Genomic DNA, 15,659 nt, shown 5'->3' with positions numbered 1-15,659 from the left:
CTTATCGTTGGTTCATTCACAGAGATGATTATCCTCCTTCTTGGATTGGGGTATAGCCCAAGTGGACAATTACATTGATTCGCCTCGCTTCCCAATCTTATGGTGTTGGATTCTGCTCAGTACCGACGCGCGGCAAGATCCGCCCATTGCCCTTCTATCACATGGGTCGAGGAGCAGAAAGATCACGATTGGAGGTGGGGAATAATATTCTGCATTGGCTGCAGAAAGACATCTCTGCAGGATGCACTGACTACAACTAGTAGACAGACAGGCGGACGGACAGTTCGAGACTCCGTCTCTGCCTTGCGGGAGGCGTTTCACATGTGAAACCCTGCGCTACCTTCAACAACCATTAAGAACCAACCACAGCGCGCTCTCAGTCATAGTAAATCAACTTCATTATCAATTCGAATGATTGATATCGGGTGATGTACATTACACTGCTCTTTCGCTTCAGCATTCCAGCGAATAAAAAGGCTATGACACAAGCTACGTGAGTAGAGTTTTTCGATTCGCCACCAATGACAGAAAAGCTCTCCTTATCTGGTTCCCATCCAATACCATTCTATCACCTCTGGTCAAACTGGCGGTGATGAGATATGACGTGCCAGAGGCAAATATGTTAAAAATATGACTGAAATAGCCTGAATCTGGCAATCCGGGGAAGTGCGCATGATACATCCGAATGCTCTGCCCATTGTGTGTCCTGTTCGGTACTTACTGCCAAGCGGCCGATTACTCAGCCTTTCGAGCAGGGTTAACTTACTCAGTGCTATCTTGGAATTGCCATGATCCCTGATTTTCTCCAAAACGGCCAATAAGTCAGTCGATTGTCGGAGTGCGCTCGTACCGCTCGTGAGAAGTCCAATCTTTTACGCAAGAGGATTCTGTCGGATTACTCTCCAGGGTGCTGCTATCTTTTGGCCGATCCTGGCCGGTGGCGACCCCCGTTGCTTGGCAGCAATATGCGGGGATGAAACCTGGGGAATCTCCAGAGAACTTCGTCTAGAGTTACATAGCATCACGGAGATACTCTGTCCTATCAGACTCGCCATAGAAGACACAATTCTGGGCGATGTTGAAGAAGCGAGCACTGCTCATCCCCGGTCTACCAGTAATGCGCAAGCGGTGCTTATCAGTCGAACTCAACAGAAGACTCATCCGGTGCAACAAGATTCCATGCCCAGACACACCCACCCACCCGCATCGCCTGGTATGTGTATTGTACAACGGCAGTGGTATGGTTTGTAACCGACTGCGGTCGGGCACAAACGCCACGTCCCTGTGGGTAGTTAAAGCCACGCACATTGCAAGCGCCCCTCCGCAAGGCGCGATCCGAAGATCCACATGCTTCTGGAACGGAAGCATCTTGGCCAATCAGGGTGAAGGAATCGTCTCACGGTGATGTCGTCGATTCACAGGCGTCACAGCCCGCTGCCCCCAGGTTATGCGGGGCCGCGCTTCCGGAACCCGGACGCATTCATATTTAGTACGGAGTACGTATGTACGTACAGTACCTGCTGTACTGCCGGGGAAGGCAGACACGCAGGCAGACACGCAGGCAAGCAGGTACTGCGTGGCTGTCTCAGAGTCTCTGTCAGCGTGCGTGGATATGTGGAATGATCATTTGGTCTCACCGTCTCACTCATTATCAGGCACCAGATAGCATCAGCCAGACATCTCCCACAGACCTCTGCCAGCCTTGCCAGTGAAGGGAGTGTAAAGGGAAAAGCGCCGCGCTTGCGCAGCCCCAAAGCGATCTGAAGAAGCATTTTACAGCATCACCAAATGCCAGTCCCCTTCCTTGTCTTCGTCGCATCACTCTTCTGGCCTACGTGTATCACGGATCCCCATTTCTTCGAGTGGAAGCGATATCCCCGAGGTTTGTCCTCTGGCCACCCCGCAATGCCTCACTCTCTGCCCCTCTAGTCAGATCATTGACCTCTTTCTAGAGGCTCGGTGTGGCGGTCAATAGGGGCAAATCCCCACAACGTGTAATTCTCCATAGCATTTGCCCGGTTAACTAGTGCTCCTAACTCTCATAAGTACCTGCGGGGAGAGGACTTATGGAAGAAGGCGCAGGGCAAAAACGGCCACCATGACACGTCGCCCGAAAGAATTGGGGGGGGGCCGGAAGGTCCGGCTGAAGTCAGGGGCACCATTTTCAAAAGTTCAACTCTTGCAAATCGCAACTAACTATCTGACTGGAATCACTATAGGTCAAGGTCGGGTCGGTGCCCGATGGGGGAATCTTCCCATCCCCGTATCTATAATTATACGGGAGTTTGGTAAGACATGGTAAACATCTGGTGGTGGACCCTGGAGGTCGCTTTGATACTCGTAGTCTCGTACTATGGCTCTTAGTTCAGGAGGATCGACTCGGCGAAGGGGGACGTGGTCCTGTCCATGTCCTCACTACGGGCCAGACTAAGGGTTGCCTATCTGCCTTAGTGAGGTACTAGTGCACTGTGAGCGAAGCTTGGAGGGACAGGAGAAAGCAGAGATGAGGGCCTTGCTTGAGCCGTGGGTGCCTTGTCATGCCATCTTCTTCAGTTCTGTTCCCCTCCGCCGGTGCCTAAAGAATTGAACCAAGTTCAGGTGCTAAGGCAATCTGCCCACCGATCCTCATGTCTATACCGGTTGGTCAATATGAGCAGTATAATTAAGTTACTGCGTAGTAGTTATAGGCATCAGGCACATGCTAATTGCCCCCTCTTTCATTTTAACTATTTACAGTACAAAACCCCTCTAGTCCGTATCCCGCCCCGTCTTTCATCCTCATTCATCCCCTATCTTTCCCCCTCCCCCTCCTACTTCCTCCGCCCCCCGTCCCAGTCATAGCTCCCTTGGAGTTGAAGCTATGAGGTTTTTGGGGGTTTTCCCCTCCGGAGTTCCCGGTGCCTGGCTTGTCTAGTCTGCAATGAGTATATGATGGCCTCGCTCTAGCCCCGACCCCTCTATCACGCAATGTCGGCTGGATTATGTACATTACCACAAAGACATTGCGATTGAGAATCAGACGAACAAACATCCCACCCCGCGGCCGGCCCCCCCCCTGTCCTCCCTCAGTTCTGGCCCTGGGGGGAGGGCCTCCTGTTTGAGGATCAGTGTATACTGTATAGGACATTTACTCTCGTAGTAGTGTACGGAGTACATAGTGTAGCATAACAGAAAAATTCAGGAGCTAGCAGGGGAATGTTGAGGAGGGACATGGGAACGGAGAATGGGGGTGGGTGCGCGCTGCTCATCTGCCGCATGTACTCCGTGCTGTTGCTGCTGCTCCTGTACCTACTTCAAATAAACCACCCCATCCAACCCACCTTTAGAAGTTGAGCTGCGGGTGTAAATTGAGTCCGATCTATGGTTGTTCCGGATATCCTGCTAACTAATCGGATTATCCCCGATCTGCCTTAGTATTCTAAACAAATAACATGATGAGTATACGAATACGCAATCACTGGCATGTGTGTGTGTGTGTGTGGTGGTGGTAGTACAATGGATCTGGTTTACATATAGACGAAGATGTAGTAGTAGAAAACAACAAACCCAGAGGCTTTACTTGCTGACATTGTACTTCACAACACTAATTGAGCGAATAATACTCGTGCAACCGAAACAGCTGGTGTAGAAGAAGGCTCCCAAAAGGGGAAATTTACCCCCAAGGCAACGAGGATTCACCGAACCTTTTCCCTCTCAATCGAGTTTTTTTTATTCTTGGCCCCAGTTTGTCCTTGCCCTCCTCTCACGTCTTTCCTACTGTAAGGGCTGGCTGGGGCAGACTTGGGGGAGGCTGGGGCAGAGAGTACGAGTCTCTCGTCCGAAAGAGGGAAGAAAACCTAGAAAAGAAAATACTGTGTGCGTGTAAAAAAAAGAAAAAAGGAAAAAAAGAAAAAAAGGGAAGAAAAGAGAAAAAAAAAAAAAAAAAAAAAAAAACAAAAGAAGGGACCAACGCCGAGCCGACTGAGAATGGACGAGGCAGGGAGAGGGGGAAAGGGGGTGAAGGAGTGGGGAACCCGGGAGAAGGAGAGGGCGAGCCATTTGAACGGAAGATAGTCGGCATTGCGTCATGAAAAGCAAAATGATTTGCAGCTACTGTTAAGTTCTGCTAGAGTCTGATGCCTTAGGGCAAAGATTCGATGAAGGATTCCCTTCATTGGGCAATCGCCTTCTAGTGCGCGGCCTTCTACGGAGTAGATGACAATCTCCCGTGTCTGGAGGCATTGTGACTCGTGGGTCGGTAGATAGTTCTCTCGCCGATGGTTTGGACTTGAGGATTGAGGGGAAGGTTCCTGGATTGAGATTTTTCGATCGTCTCCTCGATGAAATAGAGTGTGCACTATAGAGGTAAGATACCCTCTCTGTAGAGTAGATGCAACGTAGTATTTCAGGCTGAATAGCTCAGCTCAGCTCTGATTGCCGGCCACGTCAATGGTTGATAAGCTGCTACAAACCCGTGCTTCCGGCCGTGACTACTAGGAGGTAATGCTGTCGACCTCATGATTTGATCATTGTCGCCATCATTACCTCCTTGGTCACATCGGGCTGTATGTGGGAGGGAATGTGGGAGGGCAATGTGGGTTTCAACTGTCTGCGTGAGGCAGACATCCATCTGATTACTAGTAGTTTGAGGTAGTACCGGGCCGAGGCCGGGGTACTGTCTTCCACATGCTGTGATTCGGCAGGAAACAATAATCAGCACAGAGCAAAATTAAAAATGAATTTAGAGCCTGGCGGATCAAAACCTAAGATCTGTTCAACGTTGTCATCATCCAAGTCCCGAAAACTCATCCACTGAGTACAATGATCCAGGCTAGACAACTCCACGACAAACATCCCCAAAACGGGATGAGCAGGGAAGATGGGAGGAAGAACGAAAAAAAAATTTTCAGACCCCAGAGTAAAACTCTGCAACCACAAGATTGAGACGGTGTGCAGGGTGACCGAAAACTTTGGTGTACGGAGGATGTATGTATGTGTGTGTGTGAGAGGTATCGGGTGATGTCGGGAGAATCCCGGGCTTTCTACTACCCTTGAACCAATTGTTCCTTTCCTGGGGGAGGGCTTGCGAGTCCCAATTCTCCAAACAGGGCGGGCAATTGATGCGGAGAAAGAGAGAAAATTTTCTTACCTAACCCGACTTTTCCCTTCCTCTCCAGTCTCTGGCCAGCACACGGGCTCGCATCCCCAAGGGGTGTTCCGGTGAAGCAGACATCGTCGTTGGAGCCTGTTCTGGCCTTGGTTGGGTCTTTTCTCCCCCCGGGACTTTCCCCCTTCCCCCTCCACCCCCTCCCCTCCTCTTTGCTCGCTCGCTGACTTTGCTCCCGGTTAGTGGCCATGGTTTGACTTTTTCCCCTCTCCCCGCCGTCTTCTCTAGGCTAGCCTAGCCTCTCGGTCTGAGGCAATTTTTCTTCCGGCTAGTTATCGGGATGTCCGTCCCGAGTCCTGCTCTACTCTGTCTCTACGCCGAATCTATCCCGATCCCGTGGTGGTCTGAGCCGTCCTCACTGGGCGGTTGCCTCCAGCTCTCAGTCTTCGGCAGAAGGTATCCCGGTTGGTTGAACCTGCTGTGTCTGCCGTGCAAGTGCCCAGGTTCGGTGGTGGCTTGACTGGCTTACCCTTCCGGGAAATTATAGAACTATTCTTATCATGTCGTGATGTGTTGGTGGCCAGGTCAGGGTTCAGGAACGAGCTGAGCTCCCTCTCTCGGCAATTTCCACCTCGGCCAATTTCCATGCGAGTGCAGGAGCTCTATTGGTCAGGCTCATTTGACACTTCTGGCAGTGGTCGGGTTTAGGGGTGTACCTAGTTTACCATCTTCAAAACTGGGGATCGCCAAGGGGACATTGGTGGGAAGTTGTACGGAGTACTGTACGCTTGAAACGGCGAGTATGGAATACGGAGGGGGAAGGAAAAATTCTGCTCTGCCCACCCGATTTTCCTGCTCTTCATTACCGATCATCTGCCACACACACCATATGTTGCATTTTTGAGTTGTCATCTTGACTGTAGCGGTGAGCCGCTACAGAAAAATCTTCAGGTTCTGCTTGCCTGCTTGCCGAGGATCCATTTCCATTCTCCAGCCAGGCACAGAACCCACCTCCGCCTCATCTTCACTTTTGCTTTTCCTTTTCCTAGTTCGATAAGCGAGTTTACGTGTAGTTACCCGATCTCCAGGCTCGGTTCTCACTCGAAGCAGTATTTGCCTTAGGTTACGGAGTACGGAGTACGGATTACTGTATCACCAGTTATCTACTACAGACCACATAGTAAGGTACAACAAGGTAATATTCCTTTCTCCTCACTATCAATATAGATTCACCCTCCAGACCATACGATTAAGGTATGCGACCGCGTCTCAATTGGTGGAAATAACCCCTCTCCCTTCTCCGTACCACCAATGATAACCAGTAATCCCCAGTAGATAAGACAAACAGGGGATGACAGCTGAGATAAGCCTTTTTTTCTCTGAAACCCCACGTGACCGGGGTTGCACCATACGGAGTGGTAAATATTTCTCCATGCGGAGGGATTCCACGGCTGATTTTTCTTCCGCCAGTGAATGAGGGGGAGGCCCGGCCAGAGGAAAGGAGGAGGGGCTGCTTTTCCGTGTGGGGATTTGTCATGGAGATAATTTGCCGAACTCCCTCCTTCCTCTCCCCCGCCTTCGGATGCAGTCTTTACTGCTCACATGATATTTCCCAAAGGTCTTCTTCTCTTGTGGGATCGTTGACTAGTGGAGTTGCTTATCAAGTTCCTACAATATCCGGTACTGCTTAGGTACTTACTAGTAGCATAAGACAGTTGTGTATATATTGATGCTTCTTTGTGGGGGAAATGCTTTCCCCCCCCCTCCGCCCCTGGTCCTTCCCCGGTATTGGAGGGGAAATCCTTCAAAGGACATAGCTTCAGTCCGGCCCCAATCGTCTGTGAGCACTCGCTTTAGTCCGATCGGATGGTCTCTGGGCTAACCATTGGCCGAATGGTCTGTGGATTTTGTCCATTTGGACCTGGGGATTCGCGGGACGGTTTAATAAGGGCCGAGGTACTCGCGAGGGCGGTATGTGGGTGTAATGGCTTCGTGATGGTGGTTTCATGTGCACAAATGAAATAGACCATATGTTGAGTACAAATCTTCTGGTGGCATTGGGATGATGCCAATTCCAAGCTCTTTATGGAAAATTTATAGGTCAGCTGAGGTTTAATAATTATGTACTCCGTAGTTCATGCCAATATCAGTAGAGTTCGCGATCACCCGAGCTCCCGAGTATATAATTCGGAGGCTACTAGATCAAAACAACACATGGATGCATCCGATGACAACACCAAATATGCAGGAACAACGAGAAGCCTGACAAGGTAAGTCGATATGATAGTGCCCAAGTGAATTAGGTGATGTGATGCCTGTGTCGCACTATGTATCCGTGAAAGGCGGCCCTTGAGCAGCATGGCTCTCGCTCTGTCATCCATGTGGTGTATTCAACAGTCGAAGGGTTGCATAGCTGAATAAGGTCTTAGACCCTTGAGCCACTCTTATTAGAACTAGTGGTGCTGTGTTCTTTTATTCCGTCAAAAGCTAATCCAAAGCTGTTTACTTCAGAAACTTGAACTCAGCGCTGCTGTCGATCAACCACAACATTGTCTGCAGCTGGAACGAAAAAAAGAGCTCACTGAAACCAGAGCCACTGTGATCTAATTCCAAGACAATCTTACAGCAGTCCGCAGTCTTCGAGTCTTGCCCGCCGAACAGACCAAGGGGTCGTACTCGACATTCCAAGCTCTGATCTCCTCACGTCAGGATATTCGGCAATATTACCCAATGCGGGCGCGATGATGTCGCGCCTTCAGTATTCTGCCGCGTCTGGCCGCTCTAGGCCGGCCGAAGCAAAAGTTCAATCAGACATGTTCTTTGACAAAGCAGCCTGCCTTTCGTTCACAGTCCGTTCAAACCAACGTTAGCGTCTGGAGGAGAGATTATCGCTCGCTTACTACCAGGGATTCTATACATTTTTGTCTTTGACACCCCACATCAGATCCTGCGCAAATTTCTGTCCTCAAAACCTCAATGGCTCCCCCGCGGCAACGGACGGCAGCCGTTCAGGATGACTCTCGATCGGAGGGCTCTAGTACTACCAGAGAACACAAAACTACGAGCGTGAAGTCCCGGAAAGGTGCCAATGGATCTCTAGTGACATCAGTCACTAGTCGAGAGGTCAAGGTATCTGGGAATCTCGCTAATGTGACCAGTGCCCCCGCTGGGGGAAACGCTCTGGATGTGCCGAAGGTAGGCCTGCGATCTCGTCTCAAGTCCTCGCCGACAATACGATCTGGGACCTCCTGCTTGAGATTTACTTTTCAAGGCCAGGAAAGCTGATTCTATCGTCCAAACTGCAGATTCCCTGGAACGAGATGCCCCTTGACCTCCTCCACTCCTACCGACACGCCTACAAACTCTCCTCCCCCAGTGCCTTCACCAGCGAATACTCCCACCTCCTCCTCTCCAGGGGCATTGGCTTGCGATCCCCGACAGCAATTGCCGCCCAGCGCGCTCACCTTCACCGACAGAATCAGATGACAAACGGCACTTCACAACAATCGAGCACCGCTACGAATACACCTACCGTCGCTGCCGTGGCCGCGAGAAAAGCTCTGCCCAGCAATTCCACCCCGGTCCCGAATGGCATTAGCTCGAAACACAGAGACCGCCAAACTCAGAAGAAGGGTTTGAATACCGTGAACGGGAAGAACGCTCTGCAGCACATTATCGGTCAGGATCGCGTGAGCAAGAATCAACTGGCGATGTCGGTCCGCAAGCACTTCAACAGCGCCGGCCTGGCGGAACAGGAGGCCATCGCTCGTTTCCTGTACAAAGTTCGGGAAGAAGGAAGAGGGCGACATTTCCGATTGAGGTTTCAACCTTAGACAGCTGCTGGTGGTTATGTTTTAATGGTTCGCGCGTCCTGAACCCTTCTCCTATTTCCGCGGATCTTGCGATGCGTTGCGGAACATCTACCTTGCTATATACAACCTTTAGGAGTACGGTATCCGGTCGACTTTGCCGTGCTTTGTCCTTGTTTATACTCGGCGTTCTGGGATCATTATTTGGGACGCATTGAGTGGTTGGTCACAGGAGCTTTTCTGTGCTCAACCGTCAATTCACCTCCCTTCTTCCACTCCTCCGCCCCCCCGACCCGATGCACACACCACATACAGATTCTTCTCTTCTTGTCGAAACCGGGCAACCAGAAGCTCAGTTGTTCCTCTTGTTCTCTCATGATACCCATCAGTGCGACATTTGCCCACTGCGCTCTTCGTTTCTCCTCCCCTCCCTCACCTATCTTCTAATCCCCTCACACTACCCAATCAAATAGAGTGTCCTATATGCGAGTTCGAGCTCTACCAGAGGACCGTCACCAACACCGTCACCCCATCCTCGCCGGTACTGCCTACATTGCTATTCATATCACCTCCATTTCGCTTCGCTTTTGCTTCTTTGGCTCATCCGCTTCCACTCCCCACACATCATCTGGCGCAATCACGATAGACCGGTTCGACTTGCTACTAATTTTCTCTTTGTTTCATTCTCGGTGTCTTGCCTTGCTGGAATTCTTCCTCATAACCTAGCTAGCCTACATTTTCTGTATATTAAGTATTAATCAAAATATGGAGTACAAACCTGATATAGATGTACATGCAAGAACGTAGACGGCGGTGTATAGAATCTGCCATATATCGAAACCGAACGGAGTGTTGTTTAATGCAAGCTGGGATTCATGAGTCTCATCGAGCTTTGGGGGTCAAGTCCTGTCCTGTCCCTACCCAGGAGACTTACCGTAGCATAGACAATTGGTCATGGCGAGGAGAGTACGAGCCTCATCTAACCATTAATTGAATCCCACCCCGGTAAAAGAATGCATTGACTACAACGCGAGCAAGTTAAAGCCCGAACACCCTCTCAATGTCCGGTGATTCTAGAGGATGTTTTGGAGCGAGTGAGCAGGTAAGTGAGCAAGCAAGCAAGCAGCAAGCAGCAAGATCTCAATTCCCTATACAGATAACTAAACTAGCCTACCAACCTGAGAGGAGAAACAAACCCCTCAACAGAGGACCAAACAGTCCAATCAAGGCCTCCCACAACCAGGAATCCTAGAGAAAGAGAACCACTTGGAGAGTAAGGGAGGTCGGTCATTCCCCAGAGCCAGCCGGAGCACGGTAAGCAGTTCATGATCATCCGAAAGGGAAGAAGAGACGAGTTTAGCCAGGAAGGGTAAGTAACACAAGCAAAGCAAAGCAAAGCAAAAGCACAAATCACACAGCAAGAAAAGAAAAATCCTGGAAAGGAAAAAGCAGCGGGAGTAGGAGAGACCCCGGCCCTCCCCGCCATTGATTCCTATCAGGCTTGTCAATGGTTGCTCATCCATCATCCTCGAACCACAGCTAGATAGCTTCCCTTATTGGATCAATATTAGCAAGGAAGGTTCTCTGAAGGGTGTGGGGAATAATCATACTGTAACACACATGCCAAGCACCCTTCACCACCCCCTTCGCAAGAGGCTTCCACCAGCATGATGGCAAGGAAGGTCACACAACAAGGTAGGAATCGGAGGGGTTTGTTGGACAAGACAGCCGAAAAAAACCTGCTTAAGGCCCCTTTTGCGGACCCAGACACACATGGGCGAAGCAGATGTCGGTGTGGCAGCAGTCGCTGGTCTGACGGCAGCGACGGTGACACTTGCGGTCTCTGGTGGTCAGGTCGTTGGGGTTGTTTTCGGCAGCGGTGGTGTCCGAGGCGGCGGTGTCGTTCTCGGAGATGTCCTCGTCGTTGTCGAGGTAGTCGTCGATGAAGGTTGCGTCGGCGTTGGCATCAGCACCAGCATCACCATCAGCACCCGCAGAAGAAATGCTCGGGTCGGTGACGTTGTCTGGACATGAGGGTGAGGGTTTAGATTGGTTCATGGTGGATGATAACGAGCACAAGTACATACCGTGAGAGTACAGATCGATGTAATCGGCTAGCAAGTCCTTCACAGGGGGATGATGATTACAGCCGTGCATGCACTTGAGATAAGCCAGGACAGTTTCGCGGGAGAGCTGATCGTTGTCAGGAGGCTTACACTTGCAGCCGTCCGGGATGGTGATCGAGGCCACCAGGGTGACCATCACGGTCAGGAGCCAAAGAGGATGGAACTTCATCTTGTCAAAGACAGAGTAGAAGTGGTTGACTGATGATAAAGAGTGTGGAAGCTGTTGAAGTTGGATCAATGAGCATGGAAAGAGGTAGAGATGGAAAGGTAAATGAGGGTGAGAGATGGAAAGAAGAGAGGGGAAGAGAGAGGAAGGAAAGATGAGAAGGATTTTATAGCCAGGAGCTGGGAGGCAAATAAGTGATCACCGTGAAGTTATCACCACAAAAAAACCATTCCAGTGAATGATTCACCTGCATGGGAGATGAGATGGGAAATAAGCAGTGATGTCGTCGAGGAACCGAAGCTGTTTTCAACAGGCAGCGTACGTCATACATAAAAATAAGTATAGCACAGGCGATAGCCTCTATTATCCAAGTTATACAGGCATAGTCTTCGTATATACATACATGCAAGGACTGACCGCAGGCTGTTGCTCCGGCTGCCACCAAAACTAAAGTGCTGCCACCGCTCTAAGTCCCGCTCGTCTGCAAACCTCCAAACACACGTCTAGTGCCAGTCGAATGGACCGATGTCCATCCTGTTTTCCGAGAGCGGAGTGGTGTTGTACGATGAGCTTGAGTATCGCCGCTTGCTTCCATAAGGTTCCAAATCGAAATCGGAGTCCCTAAAAGACCGACGACACTAGCCCTGGTTGTGGTCTCAACCACAACTCAATGTCAATTGCTAAATCCAGAGAAAAGTTCGTCAAGTAAGTAGAAGAGAGAAGCCGACTCCAATCCCATGCTGTCCCCAATGAAACGCCCTATACCTGACCCAATACAGTGAGTCTCATTCTGAAGTACATGCCACATTATGGCACGAGTATTCAGTTCGTTCACTCATCCTCTTCGCTTGCCGCTTCGGACTTGTTCTTGGGCTGGGCCGTAAGCTCCTTCTGCCAGATATGGTTGGCCGCAGTCTTGTCGAGATCAGCGAACAAGATGTCGAAGACTTCTGAGTACCATCCAACTGCGTGACCTTCGATACCCTTCTTGATGTTCTGCAAGAGCAAGTGAATTAGTATAGTTGATATAGTTGAGTGACGCGTGTGAACTTACCTCGGGTAGCTCCAGCCAGTCGGACATGTTGTCCGCAGGGAAGATGATCTTCTTCGCTCCAGCACGGCGAGCGGCCACAGTCTTCTCCCGCAAACCTCCAATGCGCAAGACCTTGCCAGTAACTGTGAGTTCACCGGTCATGGCGATGGTCGGGTCGAGAGGGTGGTTCAAAGCGAGGGACAACAAAGACGTCGCCATCGTGATACCAGCGGACGGCCCGTCCTTGGGCACCGCGCCCTCAGGGCAGTGCATGTGCAACTTCGCCTTCTCGAAGAAACGGTTCTCCGGGAACTGCTTGGCCATCACCGACTTGGCGAACGAGTACGCAATGTGGCTTGATTCCTTCATAACGTTTTGTAGGTTTCCGGTGATGTCGATACCAGGTCGAGACTCGGGTGTCAGAGCGTTTTCGAGGATAGATTCGACATACAGGGCAGCGCCGCCCATGCTCGTCCAGGCAAGACCCATGGTGACACCGGCCGGGAAAGTCTCGTACAGACGGTCGGCCCTGAAAACGGGGGGTCCAACGTAGTCAGTCAAGCTGTCCTTGTCGATGCTGACACGCACGCTCTCGGGGACCTTCAATGCCACCCGGGGAGTTTCTGTAGTGGCTTTCTCTGGGTCCACAGGAGTCTCTGCGGGGTCTGTCGACTCGCCCTCCTTCTGCATCTCCGCTTGCACGGCCTTACCCTCGTCGGTGATCGCCTTTTCTTCAGCAAGAACCTCCTCTCCAAGATCACGGACGATGTTGAAGGCGGCCTTCCGATACACCTTCTCGATCTGCTTCTTCAAGTTACGTACTCCACTTTCGCGGCAGTACGACTTGATGAGCTCCTCGACTGCATCCTCCGTCAGGGTAACGTCCACCTCTTTGAGACCAGTCAACTCTTTCGCCGCAGGTGCGAGATACCGTTGAGCGATCGCCATCTTTTCATCCGCAACATAGCCGGATAGCTCAATTAGTTCCATGCGATCCAGAAGAGGTCGAGGGATAGTATCGGTGACGTTTGCGGTGCAGACAAACAGGACCTTCGATAGATCAACTGGAACGTCCATGTAGTGGTCCAAGAATGAGGAGTTCTGTTCAGGGTCGAGAAGTTCAAGCAGAGCAGAAGAGGGATCTCCTTGGTGACCATGGCCAATTTTGTCGATCTCATCAATCAGGATCAGAGGGTTTTCTGTCTGGCATTTCTTGAGGGCCTGGATGATACGACCAGGAAGAGCACCAACATACGTCCGACGGTGACCCTTGACCTCAGCAACATCTGTCAGTCCACCGACAGAGAAGCGGTAGTACTGCCTGTTCAGGGCACGCGCGATGGACTTTCCAATGCTGGTCTTACCCACACCAGGGGGGCCTACCAGACACAGGATTTTGCCCTCGACAGTTCCGCGAAGCTTTCCAACGGCAATGAACTCGAGAATGCGGTCCTTGACGTCCTTAAGTCCGTGGTGATCTTCATCCAGGACTGCCATCGCGTTCTTGATACTGAAGTTCTCCACGCTCTTCTGACCCCAGGGAATCTGAGTCAACCAGTCCAAATAATTCCGGGTCACGTTGAACTCGGATGCAGCAGGCTCAAGGTGGGCCAGCTTGTTGAGCTCCTCATCAAACACTTTCTTGATGGCTTCCGGCATGGCAAGCTTCTCTGCCTTGTCCTTGAACTTCTCGACCAGCTTGTCCTTACCGTCAGATTCAATGCCCAACTCCCTCTTAATGCCCTTCATCTGTTCCATGAGCCAGTACTCGCGCTGACGCTTCTGAATCTTGGCTTCCACATCCTTGGAGATCTTGGACTGGAGTTGAGCATTCATGAGTTCCTTCTTCAGAACAACGAGAGCTTTGGGAAGTCGTTCTTCGATATTCATCAGCTCCAAAACCTCTTGCATTTCATTGAGCTCGCCGGCGGAGACAGCAGCGGCGAAGTCAGCCAGTTTGGCAGGATCATCGCTAAGGTTGCCGGGAAATTGGTCGGTATAGAAGGCAGAGATTTGATCACGGAAAAGAGGGTTCAAGCTAGCGATTTCCTTGCAGACGTTGACAATCTCGCTGGTTACGGCACGAATGATGGCGCTTTTCTTATCATAGGCTTGCTCAGCCATGTTCTCCACATTGACAAGGCTGACAAGGTACTTTCGTAAGAACGAGGTTGGTTCGTAATGGTCCTTGGGGGCAACTTCGGCGCCACCCTCTTCAAAACTGGCCACGACATCTCCGCGCTTTTCCTGGACCTTTTCCTCCTGTCCCTCGGCTGTGCCTGACCTGGCTGGGTCGTTCGGTGGAATCAAGGACGAGATCTTGATGCGACGGTGGGGGTAAAGGACGGCTGTCACGCCGCCCGTGTCGCCACGAAGAGGATAGGCGGCGGTGATCTGAGCGAACACCCCGACATCATAGACATCATCGAGGTTTTCAATCACGTCACCATCCGCATTCTCATCCTTGAACAGGAAGGCACCTACGTAAGGTTGACCTCGCTTCATCATATCTTGGATAGCGCTCGCCACGTTGGGGTCCTTGATAGTAATAGCTTTGTAGAAGCCCGGATAGAGTGGTCGCTTGGCGATAGGGATGGCCATGACCTGAGGATAGATATCCGGGACAGTTGGCTTCTGTAAAGCCTTCTCGCTACTACTCTTCTTGCCCTTCTTACCGCCATCGTCGTTGTCCCCGTTGCTCGCGCCGCTAGGCCTGGAATCCGAGGGCCCACCACTGACCGGTATAGGGGAGGGTTCATCGGCAGAGGCCTCTTTGCTCTCTACCACTTTGCCGCTCTTCTTCGAATCATCTTCCAAGCTACGTTGCTCCTTGTCCACCGCAGTCTTCTCTTTCCGTCGCGACGGCCCCGATGTCGGAGCTCCGGGTTCTAGTGACGATCCCTGCCTGTTGGAGGAATCAGTCGCCTTTCGTCGAGCATCGGCGCGTCGTCCAGAGTCCTTCTCCTCCTTGACTTCCTTCTGCTCTTTCTGCGACGTGTCCTCCGTGTCATTGTTCTGTGGGGGCTTCTCTTTCAGGCGGAGCGGGCTCGATGAGAAAGGACGAGTGGCGGACGGGAGGGTGCGACCGGAGCGGGCGGCATTCAGGACCAAACGAGCACTGGCATTGTGTCTAGGGGAGGCGAGCAGAGGGCGAAGGAGTATAGGACGCGGCGTTTGGTGGAGCGCGGCTCTCCAGGGGAGTGTCTGGCCGCGGAGCATGCTACTGTGTCGACGCGGACGACGAAGACGGGATGGAGTGGGAAAGGAAAGATGAGAATGGAAGCTCAAGTACGGTAGCCTTGAGGCTGACCAAATGAGAGATTAGTCGAAGGTGGAGCTAGAGGCAGGGAAAAGTGAAAGGAAAGAATCAGTTGAGCAAGGTGGTAAAAGTAGCAAGATGTAGTAGCAAGCATGAGGGGGGGGGGAGAAGCTGAGGCGG

At 51.4% G+C, this 15,659-nt stretch overlaps 5 protein-coding genes across 5 annotated transcripts; 1 reads left to right on the top strand and 4 right to left on the bottom strand.

Annotated features, from left to right (window-relative positions):
* Positions 1-2,643: 2,643 nt before the first annotated feature.
* Positions 2,644-3,254, bottom strand: BP01DRAFT_86352 (uncharacterized protein). Its single transcript, XM_025580180.1, has one exon. The coding sequence runs from the start codon at positions 3,125-3,127 to the stop codon at positions 2,783-2,785; it is 345 nt and encodes a 114-aa protein (XP_025430258.1). The 5' UTR covers positions 3,128-3,254; the 3' UTR covers positions 2,644-2,782.
* Positions 3,255-3,685: 431 nt separating this feature from the next.
* Positions 3,686-4,222, bottom strand: BP01DRAFT_86324 (uncharacterized protein). The gene has a single exon (XM_025580179.1). It carries the CDS (start codon positions 4,058-4,060, stop codon positions 3,743-3,745), a length of 318 nt encoding a protein of 105 aa, XP_025430257.1. The 5' UTR covers positions 4,061-4,222; the 3' UTR covers positions 3,686-3,742.
* Positions 4,223-8,062: 3,840 nt separating this feature from the next.
* On the top strand, positions 8,063-8,919 carry BP01DRAFT_299127 (uncharacterized protein; the record flags this gene model as incomplete). Its single annotated transcript, XM_025571940.1, has 2 exons — positions 8,063-8,281; positions 8,392-8,919. The coding sequence occupies 2 exons, from the start codon at positions 8,063-8,065 to the stop codon at positions 8,917-8,919; spliced, it is 747 nt and encodes a 248-aa protein (XP_025430256.1).
* Positions 8,920-10,638: 1,719 nt separating this feature from the next.
* BP01DRAFT_383766 (uncharacterized protein) lies at positions 10,639-11,190 on the bottom strand (the record flags this gene model as incomplete). Its single annotated transcript, XM_025577443.1, has 2 exons — positions 10,639-10,919; positions 10,983-11,190. The coding sequence occupies 2 exons, from the start codon at positions 11,188-11,190 to the stop codon at positions 10,639-10,641; spliced, it is 489 nt and encodes a 162-aa protein (XP_025430255.1).
* A 347-nt stretch (positions 11,191-11,537) lies between these two features.
* On the bottom strand, positions 11,538-15,655 carry BP01DRAFT_357894 (endopeptidase La). The gene is made up of 2 exons (XM_025575301.1): positions 12,242-15,655; positions 11,538-12,183 (listed from the first exon to the last, which is right to left on the bottom strand). Exons 1-2 carry the CDS (start codon positions 15,437-15,439, stop codon positions 12,019-12,021), a joined length of 3,363 nt encoding a protein of 1,120 aa, XP_025430254.1. The 5' UTR covers positions 15,440-15,655; the 3' UTR covers positions 11,538-12,018.
* Between the last annotated feature and the right edge of the window lie 4 nt (positions 15,656-15,659).

This window comes from Aspergillus saccharolyticus (assembly GCF_003184585.1).
Source record: "Aspergillus saccharolyticus JOP 1030-1 unplaced genomic scaffold BP01scaffold_21, whole genome shotgun sequence".
Classification (NCBI taxonomy): Eukaryota; Fungi; Ascomycota; class Eurotiomycetes; order Eurotiales; family Aspergillaceae; genus Aspergillus; species Aspergillus saccharolyticus.
This window is presented reverse-complemented; position numbering and strand designations above follow the sequence as displayed.